Source organism: Gigantopelta aegis, chromosome 12 (assembly GCF_016097555.1).
Source record: "Gigantopelta aegis isolate Gae_Host chromosome 12, Gae_host_genome, whole genome shotgun sequence".
Taxonomy (NCBI): Eukaryota; Metazoa; Mollusca; class Gastropoda; order Neomphalida; family Peltospiridae; genus Gigantopelta; species Gigantopelta aegis.
Genome location: NC_054710.1, coordinates 7,663,027 through 7,688,482, shown reverse-complemented (window position 1 = coordinate 7,688,482; position 25,456 = coordinate 7,663,027). Strand labels below are relative to the sequence as shown.

The 25,456-nt window shown below is 38.5% G+C and overlaps 1 protein-coding gene across 1 annotated transcript in view; it reads left to right on the top strand.

Annotated features, from left to right (window-relative positions):
* Window positions 1–25,456, top strand: part of LOC121386425 (Down syndrome cell adhesion molecule homolog) — a 149,015-nt gene that overhangs the window by 76,062 nt on the left and 47,497 nt on the right. Inside the window, exons 3-13 of the mRNA XM_041517314.1 lie at window positions 10,026–10,184; window positions 11,847–11,993; window positions 13,634–13,924; window positions 14,806–15,075; window positions 15,539–15,835; window positions 16,778–16,888; window positions 18,031–18,189; window positions 19,433–19,587; window positions 20,684–20,810; window positions 22,964–23,083; window positions 23,979–24,161. Coding sequence (XP_041373248.1) covers window positions 10,026–10,184; window positions 11,847–11,993; window positions 13,634–13,924; window positions 14,806–15,075; window positions 15,539–15,835; window positions 16,778–16,888; window positions 18,031–18,189; window positions 19,433–19,587; window positions 20,684–20,810; window positions 22,964–23,083; window positions 23,979–24,161 — 2,019 coding nt within the window. The remainder of the gene's footprint in view (window positions 1–10,025; window positions 10,185–11,846; window positions 11,994–13,633; window positions 13,925–14,805; window positions 15,076–15,538; window positions 15,836–16,777; window positions 16,889–18,030; window positions 18,190–19,432; window positions 19,588–20,683; window positions 20,811–22,963; window positions 23,084–23,978; window positions 24,162–25,456) is intronic.

Sequence of the window (25,456 nt, the reverse complement as noted above, 5' to 3'; positions counted from 1 at the left end):
CATTTTTACGGGTTGAAACAAGGGTATACGCCTTTAAGCAATTCTTATACTTGGCAAATGATGAGACAAAATCGAAATACGAACGGAAATATTAGCCTGAAGAAATGAGCGTTATCAATATCAGTGCATATTGCAACTTAAGTCTTGTAGCCTTTTAATATAATTAATAACTAAAATAATACAAACTCCCCGCCCTGAGAGCATTCAATGGAGAATAGTGGGTGGGACGTATCCCAGTGGTAAATCACTCGCTTGATGCGCAGTCGGTCTAGGATCGATCCCCGTCGGTGGACCCATTGAACTATGTCTTGTTCTAGCCAGTGCACCACGACTGATATATCAAAGGCCGTGTGACCGGCCTCGGTGGCGTAGTGGTTAGGCCATCGGTCTACAGGCTGGTAGGTACTGGGTTCGGATCCCAGTCGAGGCATGGGATTTTTAATCCAGATACCGACTCCAAACCCTGAGTGAGTGCTCCGCAAGGCTCAATGGGTAGGTGTAAACCACTTGCACTGACCAGTGATCCATAACTGGTTCAACAAAGGCCATGGTTTGTGCTATCCTTCCTGTGGGAAGCGCAAATAAAAGATCCCTTGCTGCCTGTCGTAAAAGAGTAGCCTATGTGGCGACAGCGGGTTTCCTCTAAAAAAAACTGTGTGGTCCTTAACCATATGTCTGACGCCATATAACCGTAAATAAAATGTGTTGAGTGCGTCGTTAAATAAAACACTCTTTCTCTTTCTTTCAAAGGCCGTGATATGTGTTATCCTGACTGTGGGATGGTGCATATAAAAGATCCATTGCTACTAATGGGAAAATGTAGCGGGTTTCCTCCCTAAGACTGTATGTCAGAAGTACCAAATGTTTGACATCCAATAGCCGATGATAAATAAATCAATGTGCTCTAGTGGTGTCGTTAAACAAAACAAAGTTCAATGGAGAACAAAAGTCGATAATCTTCTCCATGTGCTTCATTTAAATTGATCATCGTCACATTCAAGCCATCAAATATAAACTTACGTCTTCGTTATTTGATTTTACATACATGCCATTGTGACTTTCAACGAATACGGTATCGTAGTTATTGAAGGAAGGAAATGTTTTATTAACGACGCACTCAACACATTTTATTTACGGTTATATGGCGTCAGACATATGGTTAAGGACCACACAGGATACTGAGAGAGGAAACTCGCTGTTGTCACTTCATGGCCTACTCTTTTTCGATCAGCAGCGAAGGATCTTTTATATGCACCATCCCACAGACAGGATAGAACACACCACGGCCTTTGATGTACCAGTCGTGGTGCACTGGCTGGAGCGACGTAGTTATTGCTATGCGGGCTTATCAGCAAAGGGGTGAGGGTGTCTTTTCTGTATTTCCGGACATTGTGTAGTTCATCAACATTTGCCCAATCCTCCGCCCGACTATGTAAAATAAAACCTTAGTCACCTGTCGTCTGTTCTAATAATGCAGTACTCAAAATCTGATGAAATCTAATTACATGTACTTTTTAATCTAAATTTCGCTATCAATAAATACTCCTTTTCATTGCACAACTAGTAAATAATTAAAAAGCCAACTTGCGGGTGCTTCCGACTCGATAACCAGGACATGGTGTGTTAATGCAATTTAAGAAGACACGCAAATCGTCTTTCAATATTAAAGTTGTGTCAATAATTGAACATGTTTTACAAAACCAGCCACATCGTTAAAGGGACTTATTCTCTTGCTTATACCCAATTAAGGTTCAAGCACGCTGCCCTGGGCACACACTTCAGCTATCTGGGATGTTTATCCAGGACAGTGGGTTAGTTGTTAGTTGGTTAGTGGTTAGTGAGAGAGAAGAGGGTGTAGTGGCCTTACACCTACCCACTGAGCCCTTAAGAACCCGCTCTGGGTTGGAGCCGGTACCGGGCTGCGAACCCTGTACCTACCAGTCCGATGGCTTAACCATTGCGCCGCCGAGGCCGGTTGCAGCTACAGAAAATCAAATATGGTTAATCTAAGTAGGTCTTATATATTTAATGTTTACTATTATTACCCATATAGTTAAAAATATCGTGGTGCATATATCAAAGTGATATGTCCCACTAGAACCCCAAGTGGGACGCAACACTTCGATATCATTGATTGGCGCACTACGTCCTTACAGGAACGTCGACCAAACGAGTTGAGTGATATAAATTAAGATCGATTATGGCAAATAAATAGGATATTAAACTCGCTACCATCATGTTTATGTTCCTCGTGAAATAATGTTCATTGTCACTCGATAAAGCTCGTGACAATTGAAAATGATTTCACTCGGAACATAAACATGATACGAAATGGAAGCTCGTTTAATACCCTATAAATCTTACTAACATATGAACTATATGTATAATATTATGATCCGCCATATATTAATCGATGAATATAACACTGAATGCAATAGCATTTGCTGAATACATATAATATTTCACATTTTAATCATTTGTTTTTAGTGGTATCTGGGGTGAAGCTAGGTCCAATTTGTAGGGCAAAGTCACGTCTCTCTCTCTCTCTCTCTCTCTCTCCTCTCTCTCTCTCTCTCTCTCTCTCTCTCTCTCTAACTTCGTTAAGGAGAGGTTTTCAATGGGAGAGATGTTCAGTTCATTTCATTTTGTTTAATGACACCACTAGAGCACATTTTTTTTATTAATCATCGGCTATTGGATGTCAAACATTTGGTAATTCTGACATATAGTCTTAGAGAGGAAACCAGCTACGTTTTCCATTAGTAGCAAGGGATATTTTATATGCGCGATCCCACAGACAGGATAGCACATACCAAAGTTTTTGGTATACCAATTGCGGGGTATTGGCTAGAACGAGTGATAGCCCAGTGAGCCCACCGACGGGGATCGATCCAAATGTTTGACATCCTATAGCCGATGATCAATAATCAATGCGTTCTAGTGGTGTCGTTAAACAAAACAAACTAACTTTATAAACTTTAAACTGGCTCTGAGTAGGAGCCGGTACCAGGATGCAAATCAAGTACCTACCAGTCTTTAATCCGATGACATAACCACAACACCACCAAGGCTGACTGAACATCAAAACCTATCACGTTTCTGTTACGTCACGTTTAAAGTCATATGAGTTTTACCGCCTCTGGTACGTCTATGAATTTAGCTATTTTTCTTATTGATTCCTACCTTTCCATTTAGATCGACCGTTCAAAATTGCGCCTAAATTCCTTCATCAAAACTTGCGCACCCATTATTTTTGGCTTAATCCTACGGGACATTCCAAATTCCATAGCACCATACCACCCTCCGCCTGTTACCGGTTACGGTTGGACTGCTGGTGCTTCTTTGCACCTGCCAGTGCAGGCGGTCCCCCCTCCTTCATACCCCATACCTTTCCTGTCCTGGACGGTGGAGCCGGCCGAGGCCGGCACCTGTGCCCAGGACAGGCGTGCACTACAACAGCTTGCTCTGAATGTGTACGTTAAACAATCATTCCATTCCATTATTGAATCCAGAGTTAACGATAAAATTGCTGTGGCAGGGCTCAATTTCACAAAACATCGTAAGCCTAGTTTTGCACATAAACGTAAATCTACGACTAAACCACATTTATTACTATTATAGTACAACAAATATAGTTAAAAGTACACGTATTTAATTTTATTTTGTCCTTAAAATGCTCCATCTTCTGTAATGATGTAAATTTCTTCTTGAAATAGATGCCAAGCACTTGTAAATGTATGCCTGGTATAACTGCCAGTCGCAGACGTGAACTTACGATGTTTTGTGAAATAGGCCGCTGTATTTCTGTTCTCTTTTTCATTTTTTTTTTTAAATCGCAGGGATTGGAATCATTAGCCTGTTGTGCAAAGTGGGCCGGACTTGGTGCCAGCATATTTCACGCCTTTGATGTCGCGTGTGACAGTCAGCTTTGAAACCGTAGTTTCATTTAGATGACGACGATAACGTTAATAAAGCCCTTCGCACAGGTCTATTGAGAAGCTTGATTGTATTTCGCTGTGGGTGTCAGTTATCAGAACGAGATAAAAGAAATCCTGTGCCATATCTCAAAAGATTTGTCGTCTGATGGGTTCTCGCGAGCGCCTTGATTCCCTGTAACGCGCGTATTGATTGGTCCGTCCGATAAGCGAGAACCCTCAAGACGTGAAATAAAACGGAAGTGGGCTTTAAAGTAAACTCGATGTTTCTGTAAGATCCCATTGCGAATTAATCGATTCTTTCTTGGTTTCGCTATCCGTGTTTTTTTCACTTGGGTTATTTTCAAGTTCTTTATGAGAATAGCGAGATAGCTGATTTCAAGTCACGTGTTGAAGTATGGTTTTATAGTATTTTGCGCCATTTATCCTTCTCCCGCCATTTTTCTTTTGGAAGTGTGATTTCGTGAACTTCCTGTTTTGTTCAGGAATGGTGTTCAATGACCCTGTAATAAATTGAAAGTCAGCTTCAGTGTTCTCTTTGCTCTTTTTGAGTAATGTGATGGTTACCTCGTACCAACTCGGAGACTGGGTCACAGGTCGAGGTGCAGCGCCATCTTTACATAGTAAAAACAATTGCAGCTCTGCTTGGTAGCTATTGGTATATATTATATACATGATCGCGGGCTTATTTTCAATGCCTTTGTCTAATCATAAATATTGGAAGTTACATCAAGTAGATAACAAAAAAAAAGTGCGATATTTTTCGAAAATGTGAGTTACTAGTATTTAAAAAAAAAAAAACCCACCAAAAAACCCAAACAAACAAACAAAACCAAAAACACGTTTTTTTTTATATTATTATTATTATTATTATTATAATTATATTCCCTGCCTACAAATTTATATATATATATATATATATATATATATATATATATATATATATATATATATATAATCGATTATAAAGCAGGCCCGTAGGACGGATTTTCAAAGTGTGTGTGTGTGTGGGGGGGGGGGGGGGGGCTAATTTTTATGGTTGTATCGTCAGGTTTCCGCATTAGCATTATAAGACATTTTAAAGTTCCAAAATAAAAACTGGCTAAAAAAAGTGCTGTACGGGCCTGTAAAGTAAAACATTTTTTCTTTCTCTCTTCTTTTTGTTCATTTTCGTTTTCTAAAGTAAAGTTGTGAGTAACTACAGGATAGCTTTAGCCGTCAAAACAGTTTGCTAAATTGTAGAACAAAATGGAAAGCTACAAAAGTTGTGGTAATTTTAACATTCTAAAATGACAAATTAAGCTACATTGTAGTGACACTCCACTGTTTTATTTGGATTTTGATTTTCTTACTTACTTACTTACTGCAGAAATATTAAATATATTGTGCTTCCTTTTTACGGTAATAGAATGTTGTATTGTATTTTGTATTGCATAGTAATGTAGTAATGTGTATTGTCTGGCTCAAATGACGCGCCGCTTAGGCTATATCAATTTTAGTAGAAAATGTTAACATTGTGACCGATGGGAATTAATTTGGTGATATGGAACCAGATAGTTAAAAATATCCCATACTATAGTTTATTAAAAACTCAATAAACTTAATATCTTTCATCAGTTTCCTTCCATCTTTCATCCGTTTCACAAATCCACCGGCCTCGGTGGCGTCGTGGCAGGCCATCGGTCTACAGGCTGGTAGGTACCGGGTTCGGATCCCAGTCGAGGCATGGGATTTTTAATCGAGATACCGACTCCGCAAGGCTCAATGGGTAGATGTAAACCACTTGCACCGACCAGTGATCCATAACTGGTTCAACAAAGGCCATGGTTTGTGCTATCCTGCCTGTGGGAAGCGCAAATAAAAGATCCCTTGCTGCCTGTCGTAAAAAGAGTAGCCTATGTGGCGACAGCGGGTTTCCTCTAAAAACAGTGTCAGAATGACCATATGTTTGACGTCCAATAGCCGATGATAAGATAAAAAATCAATGTGCTCTAGCGGCGTCGTTAAATAAAACAAACTTTACTTCATCCGTTTCACAAATCCGTTCTATGTTCCACCCTCTGCCACAATTTTAAAGAAGAAGAAGATGAAGAAAGCAAAAAAAAAAGGGGGGAATAAAAGAGAGAAAAAGAAAGAAATTTATTTTCAAGTAATTGCCTTGTAGAATACTTCGAGAGAAAAAAAAATGAAATATTCTTAAAGGGGCATTCCTGACTTGGCAACCATTTTGACATGTTTACGCGAAACAGTGATTTTTTCAACGAACAAAATTATATATTAATAACTGTTGCTTGCTTACAATGCCAGTGTCTGTACATCCAGTATGTTTCTGGTATTACTTGTGTTAACGGCAAACATGTTTTCTTAAAACCTGATTTTTCGAGGATATGTAAGAAATAGAATAATGCATGCGTGTCCGTTATATACTATTTATCTCACAATTTGTTTTGTTTAAAAACGTATTCAACTCGCTTCCGTTCGTTAGATACATTTTAAAACAACTCGTAAGATAAATGGTATCTAACGGCCACGAATGTATTATTATCAATATAATAGCTACTAAATCAGGCATTTTTATCACTTAACCTTCATACACCGTTATCGAACCGAGCCAAATAACCATGATATCAAAACGTAGTAACCTGATATATATATTATCATACAACCCCTTTCAAGTTATATTTTTGTAATATGTTTCAGTCAAAAGCAGTATAGAAAGAATTAGTTTTATCGTGTAGAAACTACTACCGGAAGTCGGACAATAACAAGTGCCCGAAAGCCTAAAAGTTATGTGTTTCCAAATTTTAAATAAAATACTTTGATTATATTTCAAAGTCAGTTGTGCTACAACATTACAATTTATGTACACTTTTCTGTGAAAATAAACTCAAGATTATGTGTGACCTGAAGAAGATCCACATCACCTGCTGCTAGTGACTGTGACGTCAGACGCTGTTCCAATGTAACTTTGCATGTAGCCCGAGTACTCAGACTGTAAGAGAGCTAGACGGACATTTGGAAATAAACACGATTTCTCTAATAAGAGCGTATTTATGTCCAAATGCCCGTCTAGCTCTCTTACAGTCAGAGTACTCAGGGCTACTTTGCAGGAAGCTACTTGGTTTTTAGTTTAAAAATATTTAATTCAAAACTCTTCCGAATGGGTGCGAATAATGGAGACTTGAAAAATAAGAAATAATTTGACGTTACAGGAAGTGTAAATGTTATATTTATTTCTGCAGTTCAACAATTACTGCTGTAAATGGATGTTTGAAAAATGAGAAAACGAGCTACCGAAAAATTTAGCAAATATAGGTCATGCGTACAACTCATTTCCTAGTGACATGATAACGCTTACTAGTGACATGATAACACTTCGAATTATCAGGTAGGGGTTATCAGGTCAATATGAAGCATGGTTGCATGATAAATAAATAAATAAATACATATATATTAAAAACGGAATATCCAAAGTTCAAACGTTTTTTTATGCCCACATCAATAATTTTATAAGGGTCAAGCATGTCCACTTTGGGTCCGGTCTCTTGTATTGTCACTGGCTTGACATGGAGTAAAAAAAAATTGAATGGGCCTTTCATTCATTTCTATGGGCTCATCTGTTCAATGAACTTGTGATGTCATTTACAAGGGAAGAAAAATATATATGAGTCAATCTGCAGTAACTGACCGATTTCATGTCCAATTAAAATAAAATTTTGACTACTTTTTGTCTCAACTTTTCTAGGTAGTTTAGTATCATTAGTAAATAATTGTAATGGCAGCAGTGATCTATCTGCCCAATTTCGATTTAAAATTTATTGAAATCTGCATGGTGTCTCATCTCAGTGTCATCTAAGTCACGACATGTAGCCTTTCTTGAAATCTTCATGGTGTCCCATCTCAGTGTCATCTAAGTCGCGACATGTAGCCTTTCTTGAAATCTGCATGGTGTCCCATCTCAGTATCATCCAAGTCGCGACATGTAGCCTTTATTGAAATCTGCATGGTGTCCCATCTCAGTGTCATCTAAGTCGCGACATGTAGCCTTTATTGAAATCTGCATGGTGTCCCATCTCAGTGTCATCTACATGTAAGTCACGACGTAGCCTTTCTTGAACTTTCATTTCTTTTGTTTCCCATATGATTTAACCTAATAATGTGAATCCCAGTATTTCTTAATTACTTTGTAAAACTAATATTCACATTTTGTTTGATATAATAAATGTATTAAAGATACCTTGCTACTAATAGAAACATGCAGCGGGTTTCCTCTCTAACTTCAAAGACTGCGAAAATTACCAAATGTTTGACATCCAATAGCCAATAAATCAATGTGCTCTAGTGGTGTTGTTAAACAAAACAACGTGATTGGGTTAGTTGGGTTTTTTTTAAACAGCTTTATTTGACTGAAAATAAAGAACTGACATATTGTTTGCATGAATTATGTTGTCATGCTGTAAACTAGTGGTGTAATTGTCATATAATTTATTTAATGCTTAAAGGTTAATGTTATGATAAATTTAAAACCAGACCAAAACTGTGTTGCCAAGTTGTAGTCAAATATCAAGAGATGAGATTACGTTTGTTTTATTTTCCAATAAATAAAAGGCTAATTCAATTTTAATAACAATTACTGAAAATCCAGCATTTTAGTATACTAGTCACAACAAGTTAAGGGCCACAATGGACACTGCATGCGTCTGAAAGGGAAAGTCCGAAACACTCCTGTAGTTAATGGATGACAGAATGGCTCACTTGCAGACATCTCGCTACTTGTCTTTTTGATATGCTATCATTCAAACATGGCAGGGCTCGACCACAGTCCAGAATACTCAGTTCACGTTTTGGTGGCATGGCTATCCGAAGCCAGATTGCAAATAAATGTATTCCCTCCCAACCCTAATCAAACATGAACAGTGTTAACGTAAATAAAAGAGTTTCACGTGAACCATGCAGTTTTCAGGCAGGTGCCCTGATTAGACGGAATTTTTAAAATGTTTAATCTTGTATTTTTTATGCATTTGCCACACTTTCTATCTGCAACCAAAGAAGCTGTGAGTATAAGGCTTACACATACTGAATTGCTTTATTCAAGTCTGTAACATACTTTTCCTTACCTATCACCACCCTTGATTTTTTTTTTTATAAAGTAAGGTACATTTGATACTGGCCCACGTACATACAATCTGAATTGCTTTATTCAAGTCTACACTGGCCTCGGTGGCATCGTGGTTAGGCCATCAGTCGACAGGCTGGTAGGTACTGGGTTCGGATCCCAGTCGAGGCATGGGATTTTTAATCCAGATACACTCTAAATCCTGAGTGAGTGCTCCGCAAGGCTCAGTGGGTAGGTGTAAACCACATGCACCAACCAGTGATCCATAACTGGTTCAACAAAGGCCATGGTTTGTGCTATTCTGCCTGTGGGAAGCGCAAATAAAAGATCCCTTGCTGCCTGTCATAAAAGAGTAGCCTATGTGGTGACAGCGAGTTTTCCTCTAAAAAAAACTGTCAGAATGACCATATGTTTGATGGCCAATAGCCGATGATAAGATAAAAAATCAGTGTGCTCTAGTGGTGTCGTTAAATAAAACAAACTTTACTTTTTACTCTTTATTCAAGTCTGTAACCTACTTTTCATTACCTATCGCCGTCCCTGATTTTTTTTTTTTTTTATAAAGAAGGTACAATTTAATACTGGCCCTTAACTTGTGACTAGTATAATAGCTGTGAGTAAAAGGCTTACATATACTGAAATGGTTTATTCAAGTCTGCAACCTACTTTTCATTATCTATCATCACCATTGATTTTTTTTTTTTTTAAAGTAAGGTACAATATCATACTGTCCCTTAACTTGTTGTGACTAGTATATTTATGTATACAGTGCAACCCCTCAAAACTGGACCCTCTGTAAACCGGAATTCCCTCAAAACCGGACGTTTTACTTGGTCCTTTTGTAAATATCTGTGTAGAAGAGAACCTCTCTAAACTGGATACCTCTGAAAACTGGACTTTTTACTTGGTCCCAAGGGTGTCCGGTTTAGAGGAGTTCCACTGTATATAGTTTTGTGTTGTTGTTGTTGTTTCAGTTGTGATCGACACGTACCGTGAGTATGGGGTGCAGCTGAACGACCTGTGGGTGATGCGAGGCTCCACGGCCGTGCTTCACTGCGTCATCAACCCCTACTACCTCGGCAAGTATGTGAACGTCATCAGCTGGAGTCAGGACAGATCGCAACTACAACCAGGTGGGTGGCTTCGTAATCTAAAGTAGCTCAGTGGTAAAGCGCTCACTTAATATGCTAACGTGCAGTCGGTTTGCAGGGCTCGAACTTAACAGCAGCACCGACGGCAATTACCGTCGTTGAGATATATATTGCCATAAGTAGAGAGCATCACCGATGGCACTTTTGTGCTGTCGGTAAAGCTCCTCAACAATGGCGAAATGTATACACCTGGTGTACATTATCTGCCAATATTTAACATTTGCACATTTAAAAGATGTCTACATATAACACAATAGCCTTTCAGTCAGGTTTATTTGCTGCAAATGTCACTTTAAAAAAAAATGCCATAGGCAATCTCAAAAGTGCTGTTGGTAGACTGTTTCACTCATTGTAATAATTCTTTTAAAAATTGCTGTGGGAACCAAATTCTTAAGTTTGAGCCCAGGGTTTGGGATCGATCCCAGTCGGTGGGCCCATTGGGCTATTTTTCGCTCCAGCTAGTGCACCACAACTGGTACATCAAAGGCTGTGGTATGTGCTATCCTATCTATGGGATGGTGCATATAAAAGATCCCTTGCTGCTAATCAGAAAGAGTAGCCCATTGCTTGGCAGCAGCAGGTTTCCTATCTTAATATCTGTGTGGTCCGTAACCATATTTCCGATGCCATATAGCCACTTTACCACTGGGCGACATCCCTCCCCCAGAGAAAATGTGGTGGTGGGGGATCATCAATTCACTCAACGTATCTAATAACGTGCTGACAGGGCATCTATCTCTATTTCGGGGGTACGGCACTTGCCTTATGCGCGATCGATCTAGGATCGATTCACATCGGTGGGCCCATTTGGCTATTTCTAGTGGCAACAGCGGGTTTCCTCTCTAATATCTGTGTGTAAGGGGTGGGACGTAGCTCAGTGGTAAAGCGCTCACTTGATGCGCAGTCGGTTTGGGATTGATACCCGTCGGTGGACCCATTGGGCTATTTCTAGTTCACGCCAGTGCTCCACAACTGGTGTAACAAAGTCCGTGGTATGTACTATCCTGTCTGTGGGATGGTGCATATAAAATATCCCTTGCTGCTGATCAAAAAGAGTAGCTCATGATGTGGCGACAGCGGGTTTCCTTTCTAATATCTGTGTGTAAGGGGTGGGAGGTAGCCCAGCAGTAAAGCATTCGCTTGATGTGCGGTCGGTTTGGGATCGATCCCCGTCGGGCCCATTTGGGTTTCTTGTTCCAGCCAGTGCACCATGAGTAGTATATCAAAGGCCGTGGTATGTGCTGTCCTGTCTGTGGGATGGTGCATATAAAAGATCCAGTGCTGCTTATCGAAAAAGAGTAGCCCATGAAGTGGCGACAGCAGGTTTCCTCTCTCAATATCTGTGTGGTCCTTAACCATATGTCCTATGCCATATAACTGTAAATAAAATGTGTTGAGTGCGTCGTTAAATAAAACAATTCCTTCCTTCATAATATCTGTGTGGTCCTTAACCATATGTTCTATGCCATATAACCGTAATTAAAATGTGTTGAGTGTGTCGTTAAATAAAACAGTTCCTTCCTTCCCAATACCTGTGTGGTCTTTAACCATTGGTCCTACGCTATATAACCATAAATAAATATTTCTTTTCTTCCTTCCTTCCTTCTACCACAATTTATATAATGTTTATATGTTATTTTGCAGGAGGCCGCATTAGTATCTTGCCTGATGGTAAACTCCACATTCGGAACATCCGGGAAACTGATGGGATGCATATGTATTCCTGTTTGACAAAAAACCTTCTTACGTCGGAGGAGAAAAGTAGCTCATTTGCATATCTCAGAATTCACGGTATGTCGATGATTAAAAATAATGTCATTTTATATTATAATAATTTCTTGTATTACGTTCATTTATCTTTTTGTTGTTGGCTGTTGTGTGAAACCTAGCGATAAAAGTAAGTGTACAGTACATCAAAATGTTAAATATGTGATGGTTTACATTTAGTACATTTATGTTATTTCGGTTTATTCAAACAGGGCACACCATGGATCAAAAATACCTGTAGCCAAAATATTAGCCAAATGGAATTTTTACTAGCCATATTGAAAATGCTTCAGCCAAAATTGTTTTACGTAGTACTGTATAGAGTATTTATATATGAATGTGAAAATGCATCTTTTTCAGCTAATTGTGTACAAACTGCAATAAATCTGAATAACGAAACCATATTACCTGATCAAAATCTAACTGCATATTTGGTATTATTATTATGTTTGAGGTGTCGGATAAATTATGAAGATAGAAAATGGCTTAGCCAAAATTTTAGCCACTTGCAAATTTTATTAGCCATTTTTTGTATTAATTAGCCAGTGGCTAATTTGGCTACCGACATCGCCAGCCCTGTCAAACAAGTTTACTGTTTCATTTCATATTGAGATATCGTTTGGACTCTATCCTGTCTGGGGCGGGATTTTGCTAATGAAAAAATGTAGCGGGTTTCCTCTCAGAATTACCAAGTGTATAGCTGATATATGTGGTATGTACTGTCCTGTCTGTTGGAAAGTGCATATAAAAGATCAATTGCTACTAATGAAAAAAATGTAGCGCATTTCCTCTCTAAGACATATACATGTATGTCAAATTACCAAGTGTTTTGACACCCAATAGCCGATGATTAATATATCAATGTGCTCTAGTGGTGTCGTTAAACAAAATAAACTTTAATAATAAACAAAATACACTTTCTTTTATTGTCGTTAAATAAAACATTTGCTGAACCGTATGTCAAATTACCAAATGTTTGACACCCAATAGCCGATGATTAATATATCAATGTGCTCTAGTGGTGTCGTTAAACAAAATAAACTTTAATAATAAACAAAATACACTTTCTTTTATTGTCGTTAAATAAAATATTTGCTGAACCGTATGTCAAATTACCAAATGTTTGACACCCAATATTCGATGATTAATATATCAATGTGCTCTAGTGGTGTCGTTAAACAAAATAAACTTTAATAATAAACAAAATACACTTTCTTTTATTGTCGTTAAATAAAACATTTGCTGAACCTTATGTCAAATTACCAAGTGTTTTGACACCCAATATTCGATGATTAATATATCAATGTGCTCTAGTGGTGTCGTTAAACAAAATAAACTTTAATAATAAACAAAATACACTTTCTTTTATTGTCGTTAAATAAAACATTTGCTGAACCTTATGTCAAATTACCAAATGTTTGACACCCAATATTCGATGATTAATATATCAATGTGCTCTAGTGGTGTCGTTAAACAAAATAAACTTTAATAATAAACAAAATACACTTTCTTTTATTGTCGTTAAATAAAACATTTGCTGAACCATATGTCAAATTACCAAATGTTTGACACCCAATAGCCGATGATTAATATATCAATGTGCTCCAGTGGTGTCTGTAAATAAAAATATCCTGTTTTTTTATTATCTGTGTATGATTTTGCAGATCCGCCCGCGGCCCCGGTGCGGCCAGTGATCGACCAAGTGATGGCAGACATTTCCATCGACGAGGGAGACACGGCTGAACTGCCATGTATCAGCAGCCAGGCGTTTCCCGTCCCGGCCTACACCTGGTCGTTAGAGGGAGATAGCGTTTCCATTGACAACAAGAAGCTGTCGCAGGTGGGGGGCAACCTCGTCATCAGGAACGCGACGGCCGGTGACAGCGGGGTCTACGTGTGCACGGCCATCAACCAGCGTGGTCGGGCCACGGCCACCACCCACGTCACTGTCACGTGTACGTACTCACCCGGTCTTTATTGCACTCTCTTTATTACACCCGTTCTTTATTACACTCTCGGTGCAGAGTCCTACGGGACATTAAAAATTCAGTAACACCACAAATATATCCCTCCTCCCACCCCCACACACCCCAAACTTTTTCAGTAGCACTACAAATATATCCCTCCAACCCCCACACCCCCCAAACTCTTTTTTTTCCTCTCTCCTGTTCGCCTCCACTTAGAGATATCACTATTCTTACGCAGTGTTCTCTCCAGCATGTAGAATCAATTGTAAATCTTCAGAGACTGTCTGCATTCCAATAGGCCTAGGGGTGAGATGTAGCCCAGTGGTAAAGCGTTTGCTTGATGTGTGGTCGGTCTAGGATCAATCCCCGTCAATGGACTCATTGGGCTATTTCTCGTCACAGCCAGTGCACCACGACTGGTACATCAAAGGCTGTGGTATGTGCTATGGGATGGTGCATATAAAAGTTCCTTTGCTACTAATGGAAAAATGTAGCAGGTTTCCTCTCTAACACTAAAAATGACCATATGTTTGACATCCAATAGCCGATGATAAATAATCAATATGCTCTAGTAGTGTCATACATTATTGTTATTTCTCTCAATATATATGTGATCCTTAACCATATGTCCGACGCCATATAACCGTAAATAACAATTGTGCTAAGTGCGTTATTAAATAAAACATTTCCTTCCTTCATTCCACTTTCACTAATCTTGCGCAGTGTTCTCTCCAGCATGTTGAATCAATTGTAAATCGTCAAGACTACTGTCTGCATTTCAGTAGGCCTTACAACAGCTTGCTGTGAATGTGCACGCTAAACAATTTGGAATTGAATTGAATTCAAGTTTTCTCCATTGTTTTTTACAGCACCCTTGTCGGTCCACATAGAACCAGTTGACCAAACTGTGGATGCTCTGAAAACTGCGGAAATCAACTGTACCCTGGCCGGGCACCCGATTGACCGTGTCACGTGGTACAAAGACGGGCGGCGATTGGTGTTCGACTCGAGGGTAACCGTCCAATCACAGACGCGGCTCGTTATTAAAGAGATGAAGAGGCAGGACCAGGGAATGTACCAGTGCTTTGTGTCAAACAGAAAACAGGTTGTGCAGGGCGTGGCACAGCTGGCACTCGGTGGTATGTATATCCTTATTTGGAGAGGGGCGGGACCCAGTGGTAAAGCATTCGCTTGATGCGCGGTCGGTCTAGGGTCGATCCCCATCCATGGACCCATTGGTTTATTTCCCGTTCCAGCCAGTTCTCCATGACTGATGTAACAAAGGCCGTTGTATGTACTATCCTGTCTGTGGGATCGTGCATATAAAAGATCCCATGCTGTTAATCAAAAAGATTAGCCCATGAAGTGGCGACAGCAGGTTTTCTCCCTTAATATCTGTGTGGTCCTTAACCATATTTCTGACACCTATAACCGTAAGTGAAATGTGTAGTGCGTCATTAAATAAAACATTTCCTTTATTTCCTTCCATCTAAGTCGGGAGTTGGGGAAATTACAACGCAAATGGTCAAATTGGCCAACTTCGTTGCGACAGTTGACAGTCTGAGCCTAGCATTATAATCTGATTTTTTTCCTCATTTTCAGCTGCAAAACCATCGGTTATGGAAGCATTCCAAGAACAGTTCATACAAACAGGACAGAAAGTCTCCATTCGGTGCAAAGCCTCCGGAAACCCAATTCCGCGGGTGACCTGGCTGCTGGATAATGACGAACTTCCCGTGGAGGCTCGCATAGGAACCAACAGTTTGACCACTGCCGAGGGTGATGTCGTCAGTTTTGTGAACATCTCAAGCGTGAAGGTCGAGGACGGTGGTGAATACACGTGCCATGCGGTCAATGAAGTCGGTGAAGCGTATCACGTGGGGCGGCTCAACGTTTACGGTAGGTGGAGCCTGGCTCAGATTCAGCCAGCAAATGTTTAAATTTGCTAACATTCGCAAAGTATTTGATTGGTTCCCAACGTGACCATTTGGTTTACCATGAAGCTCATAAACAGGGCTCAAAACGGCCTGTGGCCAGGTCGCCAAGTGCGACCAATGTCCTGTATGGGCGACCTGAATATTAAAAAAATAATGGCATTAGTCACCCAAATAATACTATTATTTGAGCTATCTACTTTAGATCTATAACATATGAGCCACTATTGATATTTGTATTGCATTTATTTATTCCACATTAAAATCTTGCTCGTGGTTTGTGGTTCGCTTACCATAATTGCCAACATCCATTATTTTTGGGGCCACCATATCTTTTGGCACATTTCGAGCCTTGCATAAACCAGTCTGGAGGATGTTTTTCTGCTCAGTCTGGTTGAACGTTCGCTAAACTAGCTTATGCGCGGTAAATCAAATGACCATGTCAGGAACCAATCAAATAGTTCACGAATGATAACGAAACGTTTATTGGCTGAACTTGGGGCTGGCGTGATATATTTGGTTTTATTCCAGATGTGGCCATTTGTTTTACCATGAAGCCGAAGTATTACACACGGTCATCTGCTATCATATCTGTGTCATGGTGCATATAAAAGATCCCTTGCTACTAATGGGAAAATGTAGCGGGTTTCATTTCTAAGACTATATGTTAAAATTACCATATGTTTGACATCCAATAGCAGATGATTAATAAATCAGTGTGCTCTAGTGGTGTCATTAAACAAAACAAAGTTCTTCTTATTCTCACATATAACAGAATAACGCTAGACGACACTCGAGTTAAGGCTTATGGTGTAGTGGCTTACTGAGGAAGATGAGTTGCATTTGCCACTACTTCCTCCGAGTCGAGTGTGACAGTAATTTGATGACATATTTTTTTTTTCTTCAGGTGTTCCTTATGTTCGACCAATGAAGAATGTGACAGCCACAGCCAACGAACGACTGGCTATTAGATGTTATGTGTCTGGCTATCCAATCGAAAGCATCAGCTGGTCAAAAGGTATTGTAAAATAATGTTTGTTTTGTATTGTCTTGCTGATGAAACAGTATCACTTTCCTTGTGTTTTTGATTACCTTTTTAACTACCTTTTGATTACCTTTTTAACTGATATAAAAAGATGGAGCGGAGCGGATAATTTTATCATGCTCATATACCACTACGGTTTCAAGCATGGCTGTCCCTGGTCCCGTCTCTGGATAGTCAGAGGCCAGATCCGGGACAGATATAAAAGATGGACTCATTGGGCTATTTTTCGCTCTATTCGGTGCACCACGACAGGTATATCAAAGGTCGTGGTATGTACTATCCAGTCTATGAGATGGTGCATATAAAACATCCCGTGTTACTAATGTCAAAATGTAGCAGGTTTCCTCTCTAAGACTATGTAAAAATTATACCCACAATAATTCTGAATCAAAAATATTATTGGTAGTAAATCTTAAGGCAGAGATGAAATTTACTTGTAGAATGCAGGAAATTGCATTTCAGAACATCTAGTTTTCAAAATTTTATGGGGAGCATACCCCGAACCCCCTAGAAATTTTGCTTTGCACCCTCGATCTCAGTCAACACCCCACCCCCCACCCCCCAATATGTACTTGCTTCCGTCGTGCCTGTGTGTGGGAGGGTGTGTGCAAGATTTATACCACTCAACCACTCTTCTCGTGGTATAATTCTTGTGCACTATTCTTTTCAAGAGAATTAACATGCACATTCAGAGCCAGCTGTTGTAGCACACGCCTGTCCTTGGCACAGGTGTTAGCCTCGGCCGGCTCCTCCGTCCAGGACAGGAAAGGGGTGGGGTGTGTTGGAAGGGGGGGGACCACCTGCACTGGCAGATGCAAGGGAGCACCAGCAGTCTGACCGGGGTCGGTAACAGGCGGAGGGTGGTATGGTGCTACGGAATTTAGAATGTCCTGTAGGATTAAGCCAAAGAGAATCGGTGCACATTTTTTATGAAGGAAGTTAGGCGCATTTTTGAATGGTCATCCAAAAGATAAAAATACTTGTGCACTATAAACTTGTGCAATAATTATGAATATGACAAAACAACTGGTATGTGGTTGTTCTGTCTATGTACTGTACTTCACTGGCTTATTGTTCGTAATAGTTTTAATTGTCTATAGTATTGTTGTCTTCAGGTTCTGCTACGCTACCCATCAACCACTGGCAAAAAGTTGAAAATGGCGTGCTGATCATTGAGAAAGTTCAGAAACCGTACGATATTGGCAAATACACGTGCACAGCGAAGAACCGAGAAGACCAGGGCATGAGCAGAGACATCTACGTATCGGTCGTCGGTAGGTAGCTAAATGTTATATAAAATAGATAGGGTGAACACATATTTTGTTTAGGTCTAAGTCAGTAGGGCCTCCATGAGTCCAAAATATTGGACTCCAGTTCTCGAGGGTCGAACTCGACCCAGACTCGAGTACCTGACACTTTAACACTACTACAGTAATATTATACAATATGTTAAATTCACAAACTCATTCCAAAAGCACAATTGAAATATGCAAATGAAGGATACATGTATGATATGGTACAAAGAAATGGGAAAAGTATTTTCGATGTGTAAAAGACAACATTATCATGGTTTCAGTATAGAATAATACACAGAATCTTAACTACTAATACATTTTTGTACATGTGAAACGTTACAACATCTTTTCTTTGACTGTAACAAGGTTAACCACATTTTGGCATCAATACGAGAATGGATATTGACTGAAACAGGAATTGACATTATTTTTAGTCAAGATATTGTTGTTTGGTATGATCAATAACGAAAATAGTAACTTTGTAAATTGGTTGATTATCAACATTAAATATTATATCTACTGTATGAAAATACAGAAAAAAATATTAAATATCAATGGAGTTAAAAACATTTTGCGAAGCAAGTTTGAAATAGAAAGATTTATTTTATATAAGAATTGCAGTTACGAAATTTTTAATGAACAATGGACACCATGGCTTAATCTCTTTGACTGAAACGTATTTCCTAACAATAGCTTGTTTCGAATTCCAGGTCTTTTTCGTTTCGCGATTTCGCAATTTAAACACACACCCCATGTATTTATTTATTTATTTATTTTATTTGTTTATTTATTGTTTTGTTTTGTTTGCTTATTTATTTATTTATCAGTTTATTATTATGTGTTTTAACTATTATATCTTCTTTCTTCTTCTCCTATATTTCCCAGTCCTTTCCATTATATGCGTCATAGCAATTTGTTTTGTTTTTTGCCAATCTTTAATTTATACAGAAACATTACAAATGCATTTATGTATCAAATTGTTATATATGACTATATAACATTATTATACCACAAATTAGATATATGTACTTGTATATAATTTATATCACTTTGATGTAAGGCCATGAATTCAAGGCTCCCCAATCTTGACCTGGTCAGAATGGACTGGAGAAAATGAATATTTTAAAAAAATAAAAAAATATTACACAATATAATATATATATATATATATATATATATATATATATTCTTTAAATTGACCTGTTTAATATATTAACTTCAGAGCCACCGACTATCGATGAGTTTGTGTTTCCCAAGCGTAAACAAGGCGATCGTATCATCATTTCCTGTGTAGTGAGCAGTGGAGACCTGCCAATCAAAATCTGGTGGGAGAAAGATGGAGTCCCATTCCCTCCTGACCTGGGGGTCTATATACAGGTAACTCAGTCTTTTCATTTGAACTTATTTTCATGCTTATATCCAATTAAGGTTCAAGTACGTTGTCCTGGGCACAGACCTCAGCTATCTGGGCTGTCTGTCCAGGACAGTGGGTTAGTTGTTAGTTGATTAGTAGTTGGTGAGAGAGAAGAGGAAGTAGTGGCTTTACACCTACCCATTGAGCCCTTAAGAACTTGCTCTGGGTTGGAGCTGGTACTGGGCTGCAAACCCTGTACCTACCAGCCTGTAGTTCGATGCCTTAACCACTGCACCACTCAGTCAGGCATACAGGTGTACAGGGGCTAGCTAGTGTAAATAGGTGTACAGAGACAGGTGTAAATAGGTGATAAAGTATTGACAAACAGCTGACATAGGTGGAAACAATTTCAATTTATAATATTTTACTATGAATCACCTCTCACACTAGGGATGTTTGAGTGATAAGTTAAAAATGTTGGCACCATGAAGATCTTACTATATATAATATAGAATTAAAATAACTGAAAAACTAAACAGGTGTATATATAGGACAAACAGTTTTAAAAACTTCTGCTGTAAATAGGTGTACATAGCTGATATAGTTCAAAGCAAATGAGAATTACAATATTTTACTATGAATCACCTCTCACACTGGGGAGGTTTGAGTGATTAGTTAAAAATGTTAGCGCCACGAAGATCTTACTATATGCAGGGATGTGAGATCTACGTGGAAACGCAGAAATGCATTTTTCCATTTCATCAATTTTTTTTTTTAAATCATGATGTTCAATACTGCTGACCACTCAAGGTTCATTTTCATGTTTTCACAGTTTCAAGTTTATGATGTGTGCCTTATATTATAAGTTGTAACCAGTTTAGATTTGTTAGCATTGAATGCAATTTTTGGCAGTTCCAGGGGTTGCAGACAACAATTTTCCTTCAGGGGCCCTTGAGCGGCCCTGGACACCGGTCGCAGTAAGCTTTTTTGTTCCAGCCCCTCTCACGTCTCTGTATATGAAATATAGAATTAAAATAACTGTAAACTAAACAGGTGGAGGACAAACAATTTTAAGAAATTCTGCTGTAAATTTAAAAAATATTATATATTTTTATTCAGAAAACTGGCCCGTTCTCCAGCCTGCTGTCGATCGGTGATGCCAGTCCAATGCATGATGGGAACTACACGTGTTTCGCCAGTAACGCCGCAGCTTCTACCAGTTACACCGCTCCACTACATGTTGATGGTAGGTTTAACACTTTCAGGGCTAATTAACTCTGGGGGATCAGAACATTTCACAAAAGTATCTCAAAAGTGCAAAACCTATAGCTATTTTTCAACAAAATATCAATTATTAGACACAAATATTTTGCTGTATTAAAATAAAATTTGCCAGTTGGTCTCAAAATCCGCAATTGGTGAATTTGGTGAATGTCAGAGTTAGTCCTGACGTTGGGTTATAGCTCTTTACATTGAAAGATATTCCCAAGGGAAATTAAAATACTTTTTTTTTCAAAGTGTCCGTGATATCTTAAGCTTATATACAGTATGTACAGTAATGCAAGATGACTACTTTAAACGTTGTGTTGGTGGATTTACGCTTGTTTCTTTTTAAAAATGTTTTCACCAAACAAACTTTGAAATCTGGGAAAGCTGTTACGGAATAGTGTGAATTAAGGATTGTCTGAATTAAGGATTGTCTGAACTAAGGATTGTCTGAATTAAGGATTGTCTGTTATTTATTTTATGTTCATCGAGATAGGGGGGAAAAAAATCATCTACAAACTGTGTGAATCGGTGAAACTGTTCTCTCACAAGTTTGCAGATTATTATTTTTTGCTCAGTAACAGACAATACTTATATGTAAATTTGAAACATACTTACTAACAACAGTACTAAAAGTTCATATTGTATTTTGAATTATTATTTTTGGTTCTTAAATATTAACACTCAGTGAATATAAAGCGACATTATTTTTGTGTTCATCAACAAATGACCAAGCTCATATTGCTATGGCTGGACCAATAGGATAGGTCCACTTGTAACGAATGTAATGGAAATTTAATTATATTGTAGTAGTAGAACTATTAAAATTGCATTCTCAAAATTGAAAGTTGCATATTTTACTATTTTTACAAATATGTATAAATAACTACAAATTAATTGTTTCCACATACAATCTTTTCATAATGAACTCACAATTGTAAAGTGTTGCAACTTGGTGTAAACAACTGTTTTCTGTTTCCTGGAGAATCAGGGGCAAAAAAATATAAACTACATAGAAAATATTTATCATGAATCTATTAAATATTGGAGCCAGTTCTTTCCCAATATTATGGTGATGCAGTCATAAGCATACAAGACAGGGTGGCCCTAGTGCTGGAGCAAAACCTCAAATTCAGGCAAAAATTATAGAGATATTCGCACAAAATGTGTTACCTGAGACCTTTTTACCATATATTTCTATCATTCTACCGTCAAAATTAGTTGTAATCCATGTAAAAATGTGTCATGATTTGTTTGTAATCCCATATAGCTATTTGGTAGTAATGTTAAATATGAATAAATGTTGTTATCCAGATTCGGGCATTTTCATTTAATTTGAGCAAAAGTCAGCTGCCCCCTACAATAATGGGAGTCTGTACACTTATGGATGCCATTCCAATTCAAACAGTGACGTCAGAGTATTAATATTTTTTTTTTTTTTTTTTTTAGTAGTCATGTATTAATACATATAATATTTACATGTCACAAGAAAAGTTAATCATTATTTTCGGTCATTATGCACCTTTGACTGCCTCTTTAATGTATTATGCTTTCCTGTCTGTGGGAAAGTGCATATAAAAGATCCCTTTCTGCATTAGGAAAAATGTAACAGGATTCTTCTTAAGCTACATGTTTGAGTCAGAATTACCAAATGTTTGACGTCCAGTAGCCAATGATTAATTAATCAATGTGCTCTAGTACTATCGTTAAACAAAACAAACTTTAATGTATATCTTGGTATACTAATGCAAGGGCCAATTGTTAGGATAAACTAAACGCTGCATGTGGTTCAAATTCTAATGAAGGGTTGATAATTATAATTCACACATTTAATCGTCTTTTTAATAATGGTTATTTCAAACAAATATTTAAACAATTGATTCATTATCTTGTTTGTGTGGGGTTTTTTAAAGTTCCTCCGCGATGGATTCTTCTTATGCTACATGTATGAGTCAGAATTACCAAATGTTTGACGTCCAGTAGCCAATAATTAATTAATCAAAACAAAACAAACTTTAACTTTAATGATAATTATAATTCACACATTTAATCGTCTTTTTAATAATGGTTATTTGAAACAAATATTTAAACAGTTGATTCATTATCTTGTTGTGTGTTTTTTTTTCTTTAAAGTTCCACCACGGTGGGTTGTAGAGCCTCAGGATTCATTTGTCATCCTTCACAACTTCGTCCAGCTGGACTGTCAGACGGCCGGAAAACCCGAACCCGTAATCACCTGGAGCAAGGCACAAGGTAATCACTATTAGTCATCAGAGGGGGGGGGGGGGGGGGGCCTGGACCCATATTCAGAAAACATTGTAAGTCTAGTTTTACACGTAAACGTAAAGCTACGACTGAAGAGCTATTCATGAAATAACGTAAAAGGGAGGGATTTAGCCAAATTGGTTCAGCACTCGCCTTTTGTGCTTGCGTCACAGGATTGTCGCAGGATCGAACCACCTTGGTGGATCCATTCAACTGATTGGTTTTTTTCTCATTCCAGCCAGTGCACCACAACTGGTCAAAGGCCGTGGTATGTGCTTTCCTGTCTGTAGGAAAGTGCCTATAAAAGATCCCTTTCTGCTAATGGAAAAATGTAGCGGGTTTCCTTTGATAACTATGAGTCAGAATTACCAAATGTTTGACATCCAATAGCCAATAATTAATAAATCAATATGCTCTAGTGGTGTCGTTAAACAAAACAAACTTTAACTTTATTAACAGCTAAAGTATAATAATGTCATAATTTTGTTTCTTTGGAATAATAAAGGTAAATCACTGATTAACTGGGGTGGGATGTAGCCCAGTGGTAAAGTGCTCTCTTGATGTGCGGTCGGTTTAGGATCGATCCCCGTCGGTGGCCCCATTGGGCTGTATCTCATTCCAGCTAGTGCGCCACAACTTGTGTAACAAAGGCTGTGGTATGTACTATCCTGTCTGTGGGATGGTGCATATAAAAGATCCCTTGCTGCTAATCAAAAAGACTAGCCCATGAAGTGGCGACAGCGGGTTTCCACTCTTTATATCTGTGTGGTCCTTAACCATATGTCTGACGCCATATAATCGTAAATAAAATGTGTTGAGTGCATCGTTAAATAACACATTTCCTTCACTGATTAACTGTTGTTGATTTTGTTTTTATCTGAAGGATCTACTCCAGGAAATTACAAGCCTCTTGATTTGTCCTCCAAGGACAGTCACATGCACCTGTTGACCAATGGAACGCTTGTTATTAAAAATGCTCAAGAAGAGGATCATGGGTATTATTTATGCCATGCTAACAATGGAATTGGTTACGGTCTGAGCAAAGTTGTCTTCCTAACCGTTCACAGTGAGTAAAATCATATTATTGTAAAAAAATATATATCAGTAGTGAAATGTAGGTCAAGGTTGAATTTATAAAAGTGATATAAATGTCCATGTGAAATCAGGTTAAAAACCAGAACATGCATTTCATGCACACACATACACACACAACACAAAACAGACACATGCGTGCACACGCATGCACGCACACGCACACCACAAAAAGACACGTATATATTCCAGGGTTTATTTTTAGTTAGTACTATTGTGTTAATTATATATACAGTTACAGTCTTCTGTTTAGCTGTGTGTTTGTGATATGTGCACCACAAAGTACCTGATTAGAATCCACTCAGTGGAGATTGATGAGCGACATTCCGGTCGGGGATTAATAAATCCACTACTCTTCCAAATTACGGTCCCCAACAGCTGAGTCCTTCTAAGGACTAAAAGAGGGCACACGAAGGTACGGTTCCAGCAGCGAGCTACCATTCAACCAACTAAGTCAAAACTAACAAAACTAGCTCTTTTTTCAATTTCGTCAAACCACTCCAAATTATGCGTCTAAATTACTTTCAAGGAAATACGCAACAGTTTCTATTTAGCTCTAATCCCACGGAACATTTGCAAATTCAGTAGTACCAATATAGCTTCTTTGCAGCGATCCTTCCTTCCCTAACTCTTTCCTGTCCTGGACGGAGGAGCCGTGCACATTATAACCTATGACTTGACCTGATCAGTAATATACCGGCCTCGGTGGCGTCATGGTAGGCCATCGGTCTACAGGCTGGTAGATACTGGGTTCGGATCCCAGTCGAGGCATGGGATTTTTAATCCAGATACCGACTCCAAACCCTGAGTGAGTGCTCCACAAGGCTCAATGGGTAGGTGTGAACCACTTGCACTGACCAGTGATCCATAACTGGTTCAACAAAGGCCATGCCTATGGGAAGCTCAAATAAAAGATCCCTTGCTGCTAATCGGAAGAGTAGCCCATGTAGTGGCGACAGCGGGTTTCCTCTCAAAATCTGTGTGGTCCTTAACTATATGTCTGACGCCATATAACCGTAAATAAAATGTGTTGAGTGCGTCGTTAAATAAAACATTTCTTTCTTTTGGTCAGTAATATATATCTACTTTTTACTGTTTTAAATTAATTCTTTATATTTATTACCCATATGGGCAGTAAGATGTGGGTGAATATATTTTCTATCTTTCCCCACTGACGTCATGACGTTAGTTTGGTGACATCATCGGTTTCCTAGACTGTTGTCTCTCGTTGAGATTTTACAAAACATTTAGCTCCACCAGTGTTCAGTT